The 14,946-nt window shown below is 46.8% G+C and overlaps 1 protein-coding gene across 10 annotated transcripts in view; it reads right to left on the bottom strand.

Moving 5' to 3' along the window:
• Window positions 1-12,131, bottom strand: part of PFKFB4 (6-phosphofructo-2-kinase/fructose-2,6-biphosphatase 4) — a 73,184-nt gene extending 61,053 nt beyond the window's left edge. For 5 of the 10 annotated variants that reach the window (XM_072654496.1, XM_072654456.1, XM_072654447.1 and 2 more), the window contains exon 1: window positions 4,728-4,946. In XM_072654496.1, the coding sequence (XP_072510597.1) occupies window positions 4,728-4,824 (97 nt within the window). In that variant the 5' untranslated portion in view covers window positions 4,825-4,946. Of the gene's footprint in view, window positions 1-4,720; window positions 4,971-11,972 lie in introns of those variants that run through there. The other 5 variants (XM_072654463.1, XM_072654515.1, XM_072654471.1 and 2 more) reach the window with 4 other exon arrangements.
• Between the last annotated feature and the right edge of the window lie 2,815 nt (window positions 12,132-14,946).

The following is a 14,946-nucleotide window of genomic DNA, read 5'->3' as shown; positions in this document are numbered from 1 at the left end:
GGCAACATAGATCCCACTATACTGGCCAATAAGGGGAGACAGAAACCCACAAGGTTATGAATAGAAAGCCTGCCCATCTTTATCCGCAAAAAGTAAGATAGATGATTACTTCCTAGCTTAACTTTTCTTGTAACGCTACATCTCAATTGAAGTTTCTTAACCTCTATGGGCCTCAGTTTCTTCCTATGCAAAATGAAGTAGTTGAACTAACTGTCCTCTAATGTCCCTTCTAGATCCAAGTCTAATTCATTTAAATGCAAATCACTATTACATAAGGTTCTTTGAAGTGATGTTTAAGATTAAGTTTCTAATAAAAAATAAACTCCCAACACTACTTCATTGTTGGTGGAGCTATGGGCTGATCCAACCATTCTGGACAGCAATTTGGAACTATGCTCAAAGGGCTACAAAATGTGCTTACCCTTTGATCCAGCAATATCACTTCTAGGGCTGTATTCCAAAGAGATCCTAAAAACGGGAAAAGCTCTCACATGTACAAAAATATTTATAGCAGCTCTCTTTGTGGTGGCCAAGAAATGGAAATCGAGGGAATGCCCATCAACTGGGGAATGGCTGAACAAGTTGTGGTACATGAATGTAATGGAATACTACTGTGCCATAAGAAATAATGAACAGGTGAACTTCAGAAAAATCTGGAAAGACTTATATGAACTGATGCTGAGTGAAATGAGCAGAACCAGGAGAACACTGTACATAGTAACAGCCACAGTGTGGGAGGATTGTTTCTAAGTCTATCGAGATAGATAGATAGATAGATAAACTTAGCCCTTCACAGCAATGCAAGGACCTAAAACATTCCCAAAGGACTCTTGAGGCAAAATGCCATCCACATCCAGAGAAAGAACTCTGGAGTGAGAACACAGACTATTTTCTCCTGCATTATGTTTTGTTTTTTTTTCTCATGGTTTCTCCGGTTCATTTTAAAATTCTTCTATGCAACATGAGTAATGTGAAAATATGTTTAATAAGAATGGATGTGTAGAACCCATATAAAACTGCATGCCGTTTCAGGGAGGGAGGAGGAGGATAAAATCTAAAACTTATGGTAGTGATTACTGAAAATTGAAAACAAATTAATTAAAAAAAATAAATTCCCCAAACCAGACAAAATTTCCTTGGGTAAATTTCCAGTTGCTCATAGTGCTCTAAGAACAGCACTGGATGAGACAGATGAGCTAGATGGTGACTTGTGCTACAAGAGGGATAAGCCATATCAATGAGATCAGAGCCTTTGGAGTATTTCTCTTCTGAATCTTAATGATGCCCTTATTGACGCAGTTATAGTCAGTGTGTATATTCTTCTGGCTCATCCTTCCATCCTGGAAGCCAAGTGTTCCTCCACTTCTTTGTGTTCCTTACTCCAGTCCTCATTTCTTACAGGTCAGTATTCTATGTCACACAACTTACTCTGCCACCCCCCACTGAGGGGCACAGAGTTTACTTTCGATTCTTTACTAATACAAATAGTGCAGCTGTGAATATTTTCATATGGTTCTTTTCTTCCCTGTCAGTAAACCCCCTACAATTAAAATCCTAAAAGTGGGATTGCTGGGGCAAAAGCATGTTTTGTAACTTTTATGGTATACATACATATTTCTTTCCAAAACAGTATTTCACCAACATTCCAGATTATTTCACAATATTTTCAAAACAAGATTTCATAGCTCTGCCAGCAGTAAATTAACTCACTTTCAGCTACCAGAATGAATGTTATTCTTTATCATATTCACCAGTTTGGTGATGTAAGGTGAGTATCTTAATTGTACTTCATCACTGCATTTCAAAATTGCATTAATTTGTATTTCCCTGATTACTAGCAATTTCCTTTTTCCCTCCCAAATACTAGCTGACAGTTTGAGTTTTTCCTTTTGAAAACTAGCTGTTAGTATATTTTGACCACTTATTTCTTAGGGAGTAGTTTGCAAATCATTTTAATTGTTTCTGTTACTGCCAACTAATGCCAACACTAGGCTTTAAACTCTGAAATCATCTTTGATTTTTCCTCCTCTCATCTCTCATATCCAATCAAGTTCAAAGTCCTATTGAAGGTATCTGCACAATAACCTCTCCCCCACTGACCTATTCCCATAGCTACCACACTAGCTTAGGTCCACACATGTCAAAAATGGCCTATTAAAGCAGCCTCCTAACCTAATCTCCCTGTACTTGTAGGTTCTCCCTTAGAATCTATGCTTCATATAGCTTCCTAATGTAACATCTGACCATTCCCATGCTCAAAAACTTTTCAGTTGCTCCCCATAGTTCACTGAATAAAATTCCCTTTTATATTCCAGTTGGCCAGGAGGTCCAGATCAAATGTCACTTTCTCTATGAATTATTCCCTGATCTTATCATCTAAAAGCAGTCTCTCCCTGTGAGCTTCCTCAATTCAGTGTCTATAACCACTCACGGTGTTTAACACAACTTGCTTTGCTCTATGTCCCTATTTTATCCTCCCTCTGCAACCCCAGAGGATGATCTTCTCCCAGAGCAGGGAATCTGTCTTATCTCCCTCTCAACTTCCTCCCCTCCCCCTCTTCCCAGTACACAAGAGATTAAATATTTGTAGAACCAATAAAGGGTGAAAAATCCTAAAGGAGAGGCAGAAACTTATTTTCAAGTGTGAATTCAAACAGAGAAATGTGGATGGTTTCCCTGGAAACAGAAAAGAAATTCTGCCAAAAGGATGCAGGCACATGTATTGTATATAAATAGATAGTATGGTTTCCAACCCCCACTGAGTATAAAGACAGAGCTAGCTTGGAAAGCTAATCTCATAACAGAAATCCAAGTTCCCAAGTTTTTCTGCTAGCATATCTGATAGGAGAAATGTAGCAGATTTTAGGAATGTGAGTCAGAAAAAATCCAACTTTGGCACCATGAGAGCCTTTAGTTGCAAAACTGTATTACTTGAGGTTGGGGGAGGGAAGTACATGATAGCTGAGACTCACTGTGATGGGGTAAAGGTCTTTCCCTATTCTCGGGTGCTGAACCTAGACTGGGGTGGCCAACTTGAGGCCTGGGGTGCAGTGATAGGGCCCACAAATCAAATGGAAGAGCCATCCAAGCGTGACTGTTCCCTTAATCTAGCACCTCAGGGTTGAAAGATTCAGTTTCAGAGGTGAGGGTTCCACAACCGGCCAGACCAGAGGATGACGTAGAGAGGCAAGTAAGAGGTAGGACAAATTTACAAGGATTGTCGGGGAGGGGAAGTGAAATCCTATCATAAAAGGTAGAGGGAATTGAGAGGACACTTATTATGCCCCCTCCCCCTCTGGTCCTTTGCTTCTCACACAGTGTCCCTCCTAGACCCATTGTTGACCAACCAATGAAGGGCATAGGGCCTTCGCTAGCCACCAAGGACTTGTCAAATTGCTCAAGGGCCCTAGTCAACCTTGCCTAGAGTGAAATGAGCAGAACCAGGAGACCTTTGTACACAGCAACAGCCACAGTGTGAGAGGAATTTTTCTGGCAGATTTAATACTTCACTGAAATGCAAGGACTTAAATAATTCCCAATGGTCTCTTAAGGCAAAATACCTTTGCTTACCTAAGGGAAAGAACTACGGACCTCGATCGCAGAATGAAGCAGATCATTTTCTTTTGTATTATGTTTTCGTTTGTTTTATGATTTTTCCCATTCATTTTAATTCTTCTATGCAACATGACTAAGGTGAAAATGTATTTAATAGGAATGTATATATAGAACTTATATAAAACTGTATGCCCTCTCAGGGAGGGAGTGAGGAGGTAGGGGAAAATTCTAAGATAACACAGAAGTGATCGTAGAACACTGAAAACAAAAAAGAAAAAGAACAGCTAGGCTCCAAACCAGCCGGTACATGGCCTTCCTCTTCTGAACCATGAATCCTGGACCCTCTTCTTAGGACCCTCTGCCAAGGACCAGCTTAGGTTAGGCTGCCCTAACTCAAGGTTAATGGCTTCAAGCTCACACATATCCAGAGGGTGGGAAGAAGATGTCCATACAAATACAACCTCAGAACACATACGTTAGAGACTGGAAATTCAATGGAAGCTCAGACACACAAGTACATTCAGACTAGGTAGCTCCCTCACAAGCACACAGACTGGCACATCCAAAGGTCAAAGTGCAGTAAGCCTGGCTCTGAAATCCTGTCCTGCCAAGGCTGGCCATCCTGGGAGGGGGCAGAGGCAGCTTCGCAGACCATTCAATAGCTCCACATCTGGAAGGAGCCTCAGCCACCCTGGCTGATGGAGGCTTCTGACTCCGCTCACGCCGGGCAACCAGACAACGTCGGAACTGAAAAAGGCTTAGAAATCCCTTTGGGGAAACTGAGGCCCAAAGAAGCCCAGCGACGAGTTCGAGGCTGCACGGGGCTCAGAACTCAGGGCTTGTCCCCCGGACCGCACCCCCGCCTGGGGCTGCCTTCACCCCCTCCATATTCCAAGGGTCCAGCGGCTCTTTCTGACCCCCCCATGCCCCCTTCACTCGGCCCCGGGTCTCTGACCTCGCGGCCACCCTCCCCTCAGTAACAGGTGAAAGGTGCACCGGCCAGAGCGCACCTCACCTGTGCCCCCCCGCCCCCTTACATCCCTCCAGGTGCACCCACGCCCCGCACTGCGGACATGCGCGCTGCCCGCGGACCCGCGCGCCCCCTCCTCTCTCCGAGGACGCAGGTATTGCCCTCCCCCCCACGGGCACGCGAGCGGCAGCCTACCCCTCACCTCCGCGCGGACACGCGTGCTGCGCCGGCCGCCCGTTGCTATACGGCATCCAGATCTTCTTCAGGGGGTTCTGCGTGAGCTCCCGGGGGGAGGCCATGGGGAAGGGCCGCAGCTTCGGCGGGCGCAGCACGGCCGGGAACAGCTAGCGGGCAGGCTGGCCTCAGGGCTGGGGGCCACCTCCTCCTCCTCCGCCGCCGGCCCGAGACGGAGCCGCGCCGAAGGCGGAGCCCGAGGCCCCGCCCCTCCTGCCGCCCCGCCCCTAGGCCCCGCCCCCTAGGCCACCGCCCCCTCCTGCCTCCCCGCCCAGCGCCAGAGGACCCGCCCCCTGGGCTGGGAGAGGGCGGGCAGAAGGGCGGGCCTGAAGATCCCGGATCCTTCCGCTGCTGGTACCGGGCTGAGCCAGCCACGGAGCGAACTTCAGAGGCCACCACGTCCCCCAGAGCTCCCCGGGCATCGGGGCACCTCCCTCCTCCTTTGCCCTCTGCCTCTACTTACACAGGTGTCCCTGCCCCTTCTCTTGGTGCCAGGCTCTCCGCCCCCAGCACACAGAGCCTTGCCACCCTCCAGCCCCAGGGCCAACCCCTACCCTTGATTCCCTCCCAAAGATCCCCAAGGGAGAAGCCCCGAGAATCCGGACAAGATCGTTTCCCACTCAACTTCTCCAGCAGAAAATGGAGAAGGGGGTGGTTAAGGTGTCTAATGCCTCTTTGGGGTTCTGGAGGAGGGTGTAGGTGGTCAGGGATGGTCACCGCTGGATCACTACGGAAGATGACTTCTCTTGGAAAAGAACTTGGATTAGTTTAGTGTTTACGATCGTGCAGAGAACTAAGGAACTAACTCGTGGGGTCCCAAGGATCAGGAATGCAGTGAGGCTAGGTCAGGATAGTTTAAGCTGCTTCCGACTCAGGAGACTGTCCGGAGGAGGGCAAGGGAGGGGCAGAGCAAGGGAAAAGGCCATGGGGTGTGGTGGGAAGGGCCAGTCCAGATGCCAAGAGGAGCCTGGACTCTGCCCTCTTGCCCAGGCACAGGCTCATGAAGTGTGAGCTCTGTCCCTGCATGACCAGTTGATCACTGAGGTGGACTCCACGTGGGTTAATTCATGATTCCTATCTTGATCTGTCTTCATAGCTCAAGGGCTACTGTGGGATACCCCTCTGAGGCCCTTCAGCACCATCGTGCCTCATCCCCACCCTCAGACTTAGACTGGAGCTCAACCCAGACTCCATAATCCATCTTCTTTCCCAGGCCATCTTTGTCTCCTCACTGAAACAGATGCTAAAGATCATCTCCAAGAAGTCTTCCTAGATATGAAATCTGGGTCAGAGAACCTGAGTTTGAATCTGGGCTGTGCCACTGTGATCCTGAGCCCCAGCTTCCTGATCTGTAAAAGGAGGACGTTGGACTACGATCAGTTCTAACTCTATGAACATATGACAGCTTTATATTTACCCTGCCTATCCCTACCCAGCTGATGACAGGACTCTACCCCCAAATTTCCTCCTATCCTTTCTCTATTTATGCTTCCCCATTACTAGCACTTTATGAAGTGATTGTCATGCACATCCTACGGTTTCTAAGTATCCTTCCATAGGTTCCCAATACCGCCCCCTGGGGGACACTGGGCCAATTCAGGGGGGAAATAGTAGCCTCAGGTGACACAAATTTAAAAACAAAACAAAAAAGTTAAAGGGTTAAAAAAAAAGTAGATTTCTAGGGGGGCATTGTTTTTAGTAATTTTTTTTGAAAAGGGAGCAGTAGGCCAAATAAGTTTGGGAACCTCTGTATATAAATGAATACCCTACAAATCTGTATGTTCTACATTGAGCCCTAGATTACTGGGCTAAGTCTCTGATTGGGTCTTCTGTTCATGATGGACATCATGTGTGTCTGTTTCTAACCAGGCCAAGGCCAATGCCTGTCCCAAGACCAGCTTCGGAGATTCCAAGAATCTGGTTGTGGTGGTAGTGAAAGGCATGACCAGGAGATACCAGAGGGAGAGCACGTCCACCCTGAAATACACAGTTTCCCCCCTTCCTCCCACACCTCCTGTCCCCAGGGTCTGAGTATATACATTTAGGAACTGTCATATATGAATCACTTTCTTAAACATGAGGCCATAATCAAGGTCACAGAGTCCAGACCACCTCCAGAAAGGAATTGAAAGAGCAGATACTTCTCTATATTACAGGGCCTTTCCATCACATTCTTCTTAGAGGCCAGAGACTTCCTATTCACATCACAGATGGAAAGACCAGTGTGCATATAATAGCATTGATATAAAGCTTTAAGGTTTGGAAAGTGCTTTATAAATATTTCATTTTATCTTCACAACCCAGGAAGGTAGTTGCTATTATCTCTATTTTACAGAAGAGAAAACTGAGGTAGACAGAGGTTAATTAACTTAGAGTCACACAGTGTCTGAAGCTGGATTTGAACTCAGGTTCAAATATCTCCAGATCCAGTGGTCTAAATACTGCTTCACTTAGCTACTAAAAGCCAGATATAAAGACACAGTTCTAGACCCAAACAGCTTCTTCCCTCCCCATCCTTCCCTGCTTCCACTCTCCCCTCCATGTAAAGTCTGCTAAATACATCAAAACTGCCCCTTTCTGAGAAATTAAGCACCTTGACTGAGTCCTCCAATTCACACTTGACTTCCTTAGGGATATTCAGGACTAAAAACTTTGCCTGACCCTCCTCCCTCTCAGACACTGTATAGCCAGCAAACTTGCTTTACTCCCAGGTACCCTGTAGATTTGGATAGATTTCAGGGGAATCTATGACCGTGAATGGAAAAAACTCACGTCTTTATTTTTACTAACCTCTATCTGAAATTAAGCATTTCCATAAATTATGAATTGTTAAAAAATACACTCTTAGAAGAGGTCTGTAAGCTTCATCAGACTGCCAAAGGGGTCTGAGACACACACAAAAAGGTCACAAACCCCAGCTGTGCACCAGTGACCACCAAGCCTCTATTTCTGCATTACTGAGGGATGAGATCCAGGAATATTAAAAACCAAGAACTGAGAGGCTGTTCCTGACACGGGTCTATGCACACTCCAGCTATAGCCTGGGTGCTGACCAATAGGTGTTCTGGCTGCCTTAAGCTACTCTGACAGTGCTGCCGGCTCTGGGCTCAAGCGAAGAAAGAAGCCTGATAAACCCACCCTATCTTCATGGCTCAGAGAGGGAAGAGTCAAAGTTCATTAGGCAGAGGAGGGGAGCTCATGGGCTGCCAGCAGGAAACTGTCAAGCCTTCACAGGACCATCGATGACTTTCAACTTGCTCTAGCCTGAAGGACAACTGGAGATATTGGACATACACACACACACACACACATAACATACATACACACACAAGCAAACATTCATACATGGATGCTCAGGCAGACCTCCTTCCTACTTCCAGAATGACCTCTCCTCTGGGACCTAGGCCATGGGAGCCTGGGACGGATTCTCCCTGGGATCACTGTTAGACACTTTCCCAAGAGCCTTCAACCTTCCTGCTCCCAGGAAGATGAAGTGGAGGAGGTTGCAGAGTTGAGGTGATGATCCTGGCTCAGGGCAATTCAAGCCTAAATAACTGCTGCTCCCACAACCAGCTCTTCTGAGCATCACCCCAGCCCCCTGCAGCAGATCAAAAGCGGACCTCCCCGACCCTAAGCACACAAAGTCCTACAACAACTACAAACAGCTCTCAGTTCTTTCCACAAATAGTAGGCAGACGTAACTAACCCAGAATACTCCATTTGACTCAGAACCTCATCATTAGGGGAGCAATGAATTTTCTTCATTTCTATCACTGGAACATTCCTCACCTTCAGAGCCTTTGATGACTTTTCACTGCCAGTAGAATCAGTTTCAAATACTTAAATCTGCCATTCAAGGTCCTCTGCCAACTGGTCTCAACATACTTTTCATTTCTCTATTTTCTTCACCCTTTCTCTTTTATATCTTAAATGATTTATTGACTTTTTTTAAAATGGTAGTCACTTCCCAATGGTCATCACTTCCATCTCCCTCCTCCCTTGCCCCCTTGTAACAGAAGACAGTAAAGCAAAACCAACACACTTGTCATATGGGACAATGCCTCATTCCACACCTGTAGTTCACCATCTCTTTGCCAAAGCAAGAGAGGCATGCTCCATATCAACGCTCTGAAGTCTAGCTTGGTCACCACATTAATCAGAGTCCTGATTTTTTTTTTTTCTGTGTTGCTTTTTATTTACATAATCATCTCATCCTCTCCGCCCCCCCCCACCCCCCCCACCAAAGAGGCTATAGTCATTACTGCTCACCAGCTAGTCTCATCCCACTACCACCAGCACCCCATTCAAACCTAGCAATCCCTCCAGGTCCAATTCATTTTGTCTTCTCCAGGAAGCTTTCCCTAACCCCTACAGCTCATGTGGATTTTTTTCTACTCTGAACTGTGCTCTCCAGCAGAAAGGGGGGGGTGATGGAGAAAGAATAGTAGGGATAGTCTATTTTTGAGGTGATGGGGGCGGGGAAACTACCTGTACGTGACAGTTCTTTATATCCTTCCCTGTCCCATCCCCCTTGGGTAAAAAAGGAGGCACTTAGTGGATGCAATGATTGTGCTGTAATCACTGATTGGCCAGGAGCATGGGATTACAGAATGGGCCAATGAACACCACCCAGAGCACAGCATGGAGACAAATCCTAAATCGGCCCAGAAGTGTCCGGGGAGTCTTCATGCCTTTCGTGGACTTCCAGGGAGACTAAAGCTCTGAACGCTGGGATCTTGGGCCAGTTTCCTCCTAGAGAACTGTAAAGATCAGGGCACTATCTAGACTAATCTGCCATTGACAGGGCTTTTACTCATTCTAATTTTCTTGCTCTTATGAATCATTTCTAAATCTGCTGATTCTCTTTAAACGAGTGGATCGACCCTTGGATACACCATCATGTATGTGGTCTGGATGGTGGGAAGACAGAAAAGAGAAGGGAGAGGGTGTGGGAAGACAAACTAGGTCACAAAATTACCTTGGGGAAATGGAAGGGAAATGAAGGCTGGAGGCTTAAGGGAGAAGGGACAGATTTCTGAGTCCAGGGAGCTGAGCAGTATTCAGGAACCAGGAAAGTCAGAAGGTTCAACTGCCTAAAAGCTGAGAGTTAGTTGCCAGTGAATGTTTAGAAGGTGAGAAGAGAAAAGTGCTATGAATGAACTGAAAAAAAGTGCTGGTACACAAAACCTGCAAGCTGTGAGATCTTTTACAAAGCCCTGAAGGTCAGAGTTAAAATGACCATAAATTTAGAGCTAGAAGATATCTTGGAGGTCATCTGGTCCAATCAACTGGAAAGGATCTAGCCATGGCTCTGTCATTGTCTGTGTGACAGTGAAGATAAGGTTTCCCTTCTCTAGGCCTTGGTTGGTTTCCCCATCCTAGGGGTGGGTAATAACCTCTATAGTTACTTTTGTGAAGACCTAAAGGATCAATGACTATGAAAGCCTTTTACAGAATTCCACACAGATGTCAGAGAAGGCTGTCACACATACTATCCAGATGTGAGCCTTAACACATCCTGTCAAGATGTTGGGGGGGGGGGGATCACATGCTTTGCACACATGTGAAAGAAGACTGCACAGAAGAGAAAAGGGACCATCATAAAACCTAATGCACTAACTGGGCCATGTCACCGCCGTGTTTAAAAATGGTCCATAACTTGTCATTGCCTATAGGATAAAACAAACTCCTTAGCTCAGCCATTCCCTCCACAACCTGTCTCCAGGCTACTTTTTCAGGCTAATTTCCTACTACTACCCTTCACACACATTACCTTCCAACCAAATTAGATGACTCTTGTCTCCTGTTCTTGTCCTGCCCTCTTCTTGGTTCATGCCATCAATGAGTAGTACCTTTATCTCCATTTCCCATCCTTGCTGTCTACATACTTGTGGAAATTCTTCCTTCATGATCCAACTCAGATGCCCTCTCGAACAAGAAGACTGCCCTGATTTTCCTACCTGAAAGTGATTTCTCTTTCCTCAAGCTTCTTACAATACTTTGCCTCGTTTGTATCCCTCCTTTGCACTTATCTCATTCTCCCTGGGGTCATAGCTATTTGGGTCTTGTCCTTCCCCCTCCATTAAATTGTAAACTTTCTGAGAGCAGGGTTTTCAGTCCTTTCTACAAGAGGGTAAGCTAAAAGGACGGGGGATTCTTGGCCAGGAGAATAGGATACTCAAGGGACATAGAGCTGCTGACTTCACGTACAGGAAAGGATGTCATGAGGTAAAAGGGATTCAATTTGGTCTTAGAAGGACCTAGAAGCAAGGTGTGGAAGTAGCAAAGAGGGCACATTTTTGCTTGTTAAGAGGAAAAACCTAATAATAAGAGCTATCCAAAAACACAGTGGGCTGCCTCCGGAGGCAATGGGTCCTCCGTCATTGGAGGTCTTCAAATAGAGGCTGGATGACCACTTCCTGGCTCTGGCGTATTGGAGAATCTTTTTTAGCAGGGGCAGGACTAGATGGTCCTGGCCAAATCTAAAATTTGGAGGTGCTGTAATTCCTGATTGTCTCCTTATCTCAGCACAGAGGAGCATAAGGTCTCACACCCATTCAGTTCTTAATACCTTTTCTTACAGAATGGAGAGAAGAAGGTCTGGGGGGGGCGGGGGAAGAGGGAAGTTTTCACAAGACACTGTACAACTGTAAACTAAGGTTTAAAAATCTGGGGGGGAGGGGGCTCAGAGGCTCTGGGGTGGGAAGGAGAGGAAACCTCCCCACGGATGAGTCCTGAAGGGGCTGTGCCTCCCACTACAGCTCAGGACAACCCCAGGGAAGAAAGGCTATTTTTAGCTCCCACTTCTGCCCCACCCCCCCCACCCCAGAGCAGCAGTTGGGAGTTGAGGAGGTGGGAAGAGAAGTCTGGGGGCCACTCAGATGAATCTCTCAGGAGCCCCGAGGGAGTGAAAGTGGGAGTCTGGCTCTCGGACGTCTCAGCCCAAGCAACAGCGACGCCGGACAGGCAAACAGTGGACAGACAAACTGACCCACTCCTTCGGCTGCAGGCCCCGCCCTCCCCCCTACAGTCTACGCTCCAGCAATACCCAAAGGTGTACCCACGGGCGGGCGGACACCACACTCCCTGCCAACTGGGGGCTAGTGCCCAGAGCAGGAAGGTGGGCTCGAGGTCAGGCGAAGCGAGCTGCCAGCCAAGAAAGCCCTGCCTGGGACCCCTCCAACCCCAGCCCCAGCCCCATGACCTCTCCTACCTCTCAGACCCTCCTGGGGCGCTCGCTGGTTCTTCCGGGCGGACATCGGGATCTGGCACGACCCCCAACCCCGGAGCGTGAGCAGCTGTTTGCTCCAGGGGCCAGGACCCACCCGGGCCCGAGGGCGCAGGGGCAGCCCCAGCCCCGCCTCCAGGGCCCCGCCCCTGGAGAACACACCCTGGCTCCGCCCCTGCACGCCTCAGGCCCCGCCCCCTCCGGGCTGGCCCCCACAAACTCGGAGCCCACATGGGCTTCTGCAGGTGAATAGGAGAAGGGATCAGAGGGAAACTTCCCGGCTGAAGCGGCGGGGGGGAGGGGGGGGCAGAGGAATGGGGAGGGGGTTCTGTGTGTAATAAACAAGGTCTGGTGGCTAGTCTGACAGCGATCTGCCCGATCACGGCCCCCCCCAACACGCACCTTCCTGGACGCCCCAGTTCTTGGGGTGGAGAAACTGAGTCACTGGGCTCACCCTGCTCGTTCCGGGCCAGCCCCTCGTAGGCGACCTGGAGGCAGAGTTGGGAAAGCCGGTCCCTGTCCCGGCGTCCACTGAAAGACAGCCAGTGCTGTCCAGCCGTACCGTCCGAAAGGATCTCTGAGGGCCGCCTGTTACATAGTTATAAAATGTAGTGTTAGCTACGTTTTGTGGTGTTTCGTATTTACTTTGTTATCTATTTCTCAATTACATTTTAATCTGGGCAGGTGTGCCCTGGATGTGAGCCAGCTGCTCTAAAAACCTGCGGGGAGGACTTCCTCGGCGACTTCTCCATCTTCCCCATGTTCTGAGTTCTCTGTGGATTTCAGTTGTTCAGTCCATTTTAGGTCTGTTCGACTCTTCTGACTTCATTTGGGGTTTTCGTGGCAGAGATACTGGAGAGGTTTGCCATTTCCTTCTCCAGTTCATTTTATAGATGAGGAAACTGAGGCAAAGAAGGTGAAGTGACTTGCCCAGGGTCAGGCAGCTAGTGTCTGAGGCCAGATTTGAACTTAGGAAGATGAGTCTTCCTGACTACTGGTCCAGAGTTCTATTTACTTAAATACTTAAGTGCCCAGAATAAGACATTTGTAGTTTGAATCCCACCGTGGACACGAGTTGCATGACCTCAAGCAAGCCACTTAACTTCTCAGCCTCAGTTTATTCCTGGGGAAAACAGAGGTGTTGTTTTTCAGTTGTTTTTTTCAGTCATGTGTGACTCTTTGTGACCTCATTTAGGGTTTCCTTAGCAAAGATGCCGGAGTGGTTTGTCATGTCTTTCTCCAGCTCATGATGAGGAAACTGAAACAAACACATCACACAGGTGTCTGAGACCAGATTTGAACTCAGGAGGATGAGCCTTCCTGACTCCAAGCCTGTCACTTTGACACTTAGCTGTCCCAAGAAGAATAATAAAAAATAGGGATAATAGTTAGTGAACAAATATTTATTACATACAATGTTTTCTGAGCACTGAGGATGCAAAGAAAGACCAAAACGAGATCCCTCCTCTTAAGGAGTTCGTGTTCTAATGCAGGAAATAACATGCAAATAACTCTGTAAAAGGAAATTCACCTCAGTGCTGGGACTAGCGCTGGGGAGGAACCTGGGAAAGCCTCTCTGGGACAGCTCATTTGAGCTGGGTGTTGAAGGAAGCCAGGAAAACCAGAGGGCATTCCAAGAATAGGAGTCAGCCTGTGAAGGACAGTGTTACTAGATCTTAGAGTACATGGAGAGGGCAAGAAGACTGGAAGGGTAGGAAGAGGCAAAGATATGAAGGGATGGAAAAGCCAAGCAGAAGGTTTCATATTTGATTTTTGGAGGTTATAGGGAGCCACTGGAGTTTACTGAACATGGGGATGACATGATCTGACCTTGTATTTATTGATTGATAATGATGTATTTTTATTTTATATTTATTTAGATACCTTTTTATAAATATTTCATGTTTGAGCTTTGATTAGATTTTGTTTTTATTCATAATGAGCTATGATTGGGAACCCATGTCAATTACACTTTTTTATTTTTTTCAAATTTGTTAATTTATTTGTTTTCAGTTTTCAACAATCACTTCCATAAGTTCCAAATTTTCTTCTCCTCCCTCTCTCTTCTCTCCCCAAGACAGCATGCAATCTTAGATGGGCTCTATACATACATTTCTATTAAACACATTTTCACATTAGTTGCATAGAAGAATTAAAACGAAGGGGAGAAACCATGAGAAAAGTAAAACAAATTAAAACATAACACGAGAGAAAATTAGTCTGTGTCATTCTGCGTTCCAACTCCATAGTTCTTTCTCTGGATGTGGATGGCATTTTGGCATCGAGTCCTTTGGAAATGTTTTAGGTCCTTGCATTGCTGTGAAGGGCTAAGTCTGTCAAAAACAGTCCTCGCACACTGTGGCTATTATTGTGTATAATGTTTTTCTGGTTCTGCTCACTTCACTCAGCATTAGTTCACATAAGTCTGTCCAGCTTTTTCTGAAGTCCTCCTGTTTGTCATTTCTTATAGCACAATAGTATTCCATTACATTCATATACTACAGCTTGTTCAGTCATTCCCCAATTGATGGGCATCCCCTTGATTTCCAGTTCTTGGCTGGAAAGAGCTGCTATAAATCTGACCCTCTATTTCAAACAATCATTCTGACAGCTGAGTGGAGGACTGGCTGCAGAAGGGAAAGAGTTGAGGCAGGGAAATCAATCAAAAGATTATTTATTGCAATGTCCAGGCATGCAACAGGGTCATTGTAAGGGTTGAATGCAATTATATCTGTAAAGGACAATATAAATGCTAGCTATCTCTCTGGAGTCAGCCCATCTTGGGTTGAGCATCCCATACAGAGACCCTAGGAGGAGGCAGAGGCCAGTCTCTTTCCTGATCTCAGGTTCCACCTGTGAGTAGGCCCCATAGGTTTAAATGTGATTGTGACTGCATGTAACTATGACTGCAACTGTGTGAAAGTATAATTTTAGGTGACTGTGCCTGAGGTTGAGTTCA

This window comes from Notamacropus eugenii, chromosome 1 (genome assembly GCF_028372415.1).
Source record: "Notamacropus eugenii isolate mMacEug1 chromosome 1, mMacEug1.pri_v2, whole genome shotgun sequence".
In the NCBI taxonomy this organism is placed as follows: domain Eukaryota; kingdom Metazoa; phylum Chordata; class Mammalia; order Diprotodontia; family Macropodidae; genus Notamacropus; species Notamacropus eugenii.
This window is presented reverse-complemented; position numbering and strand designations above follow the sequence as displayed.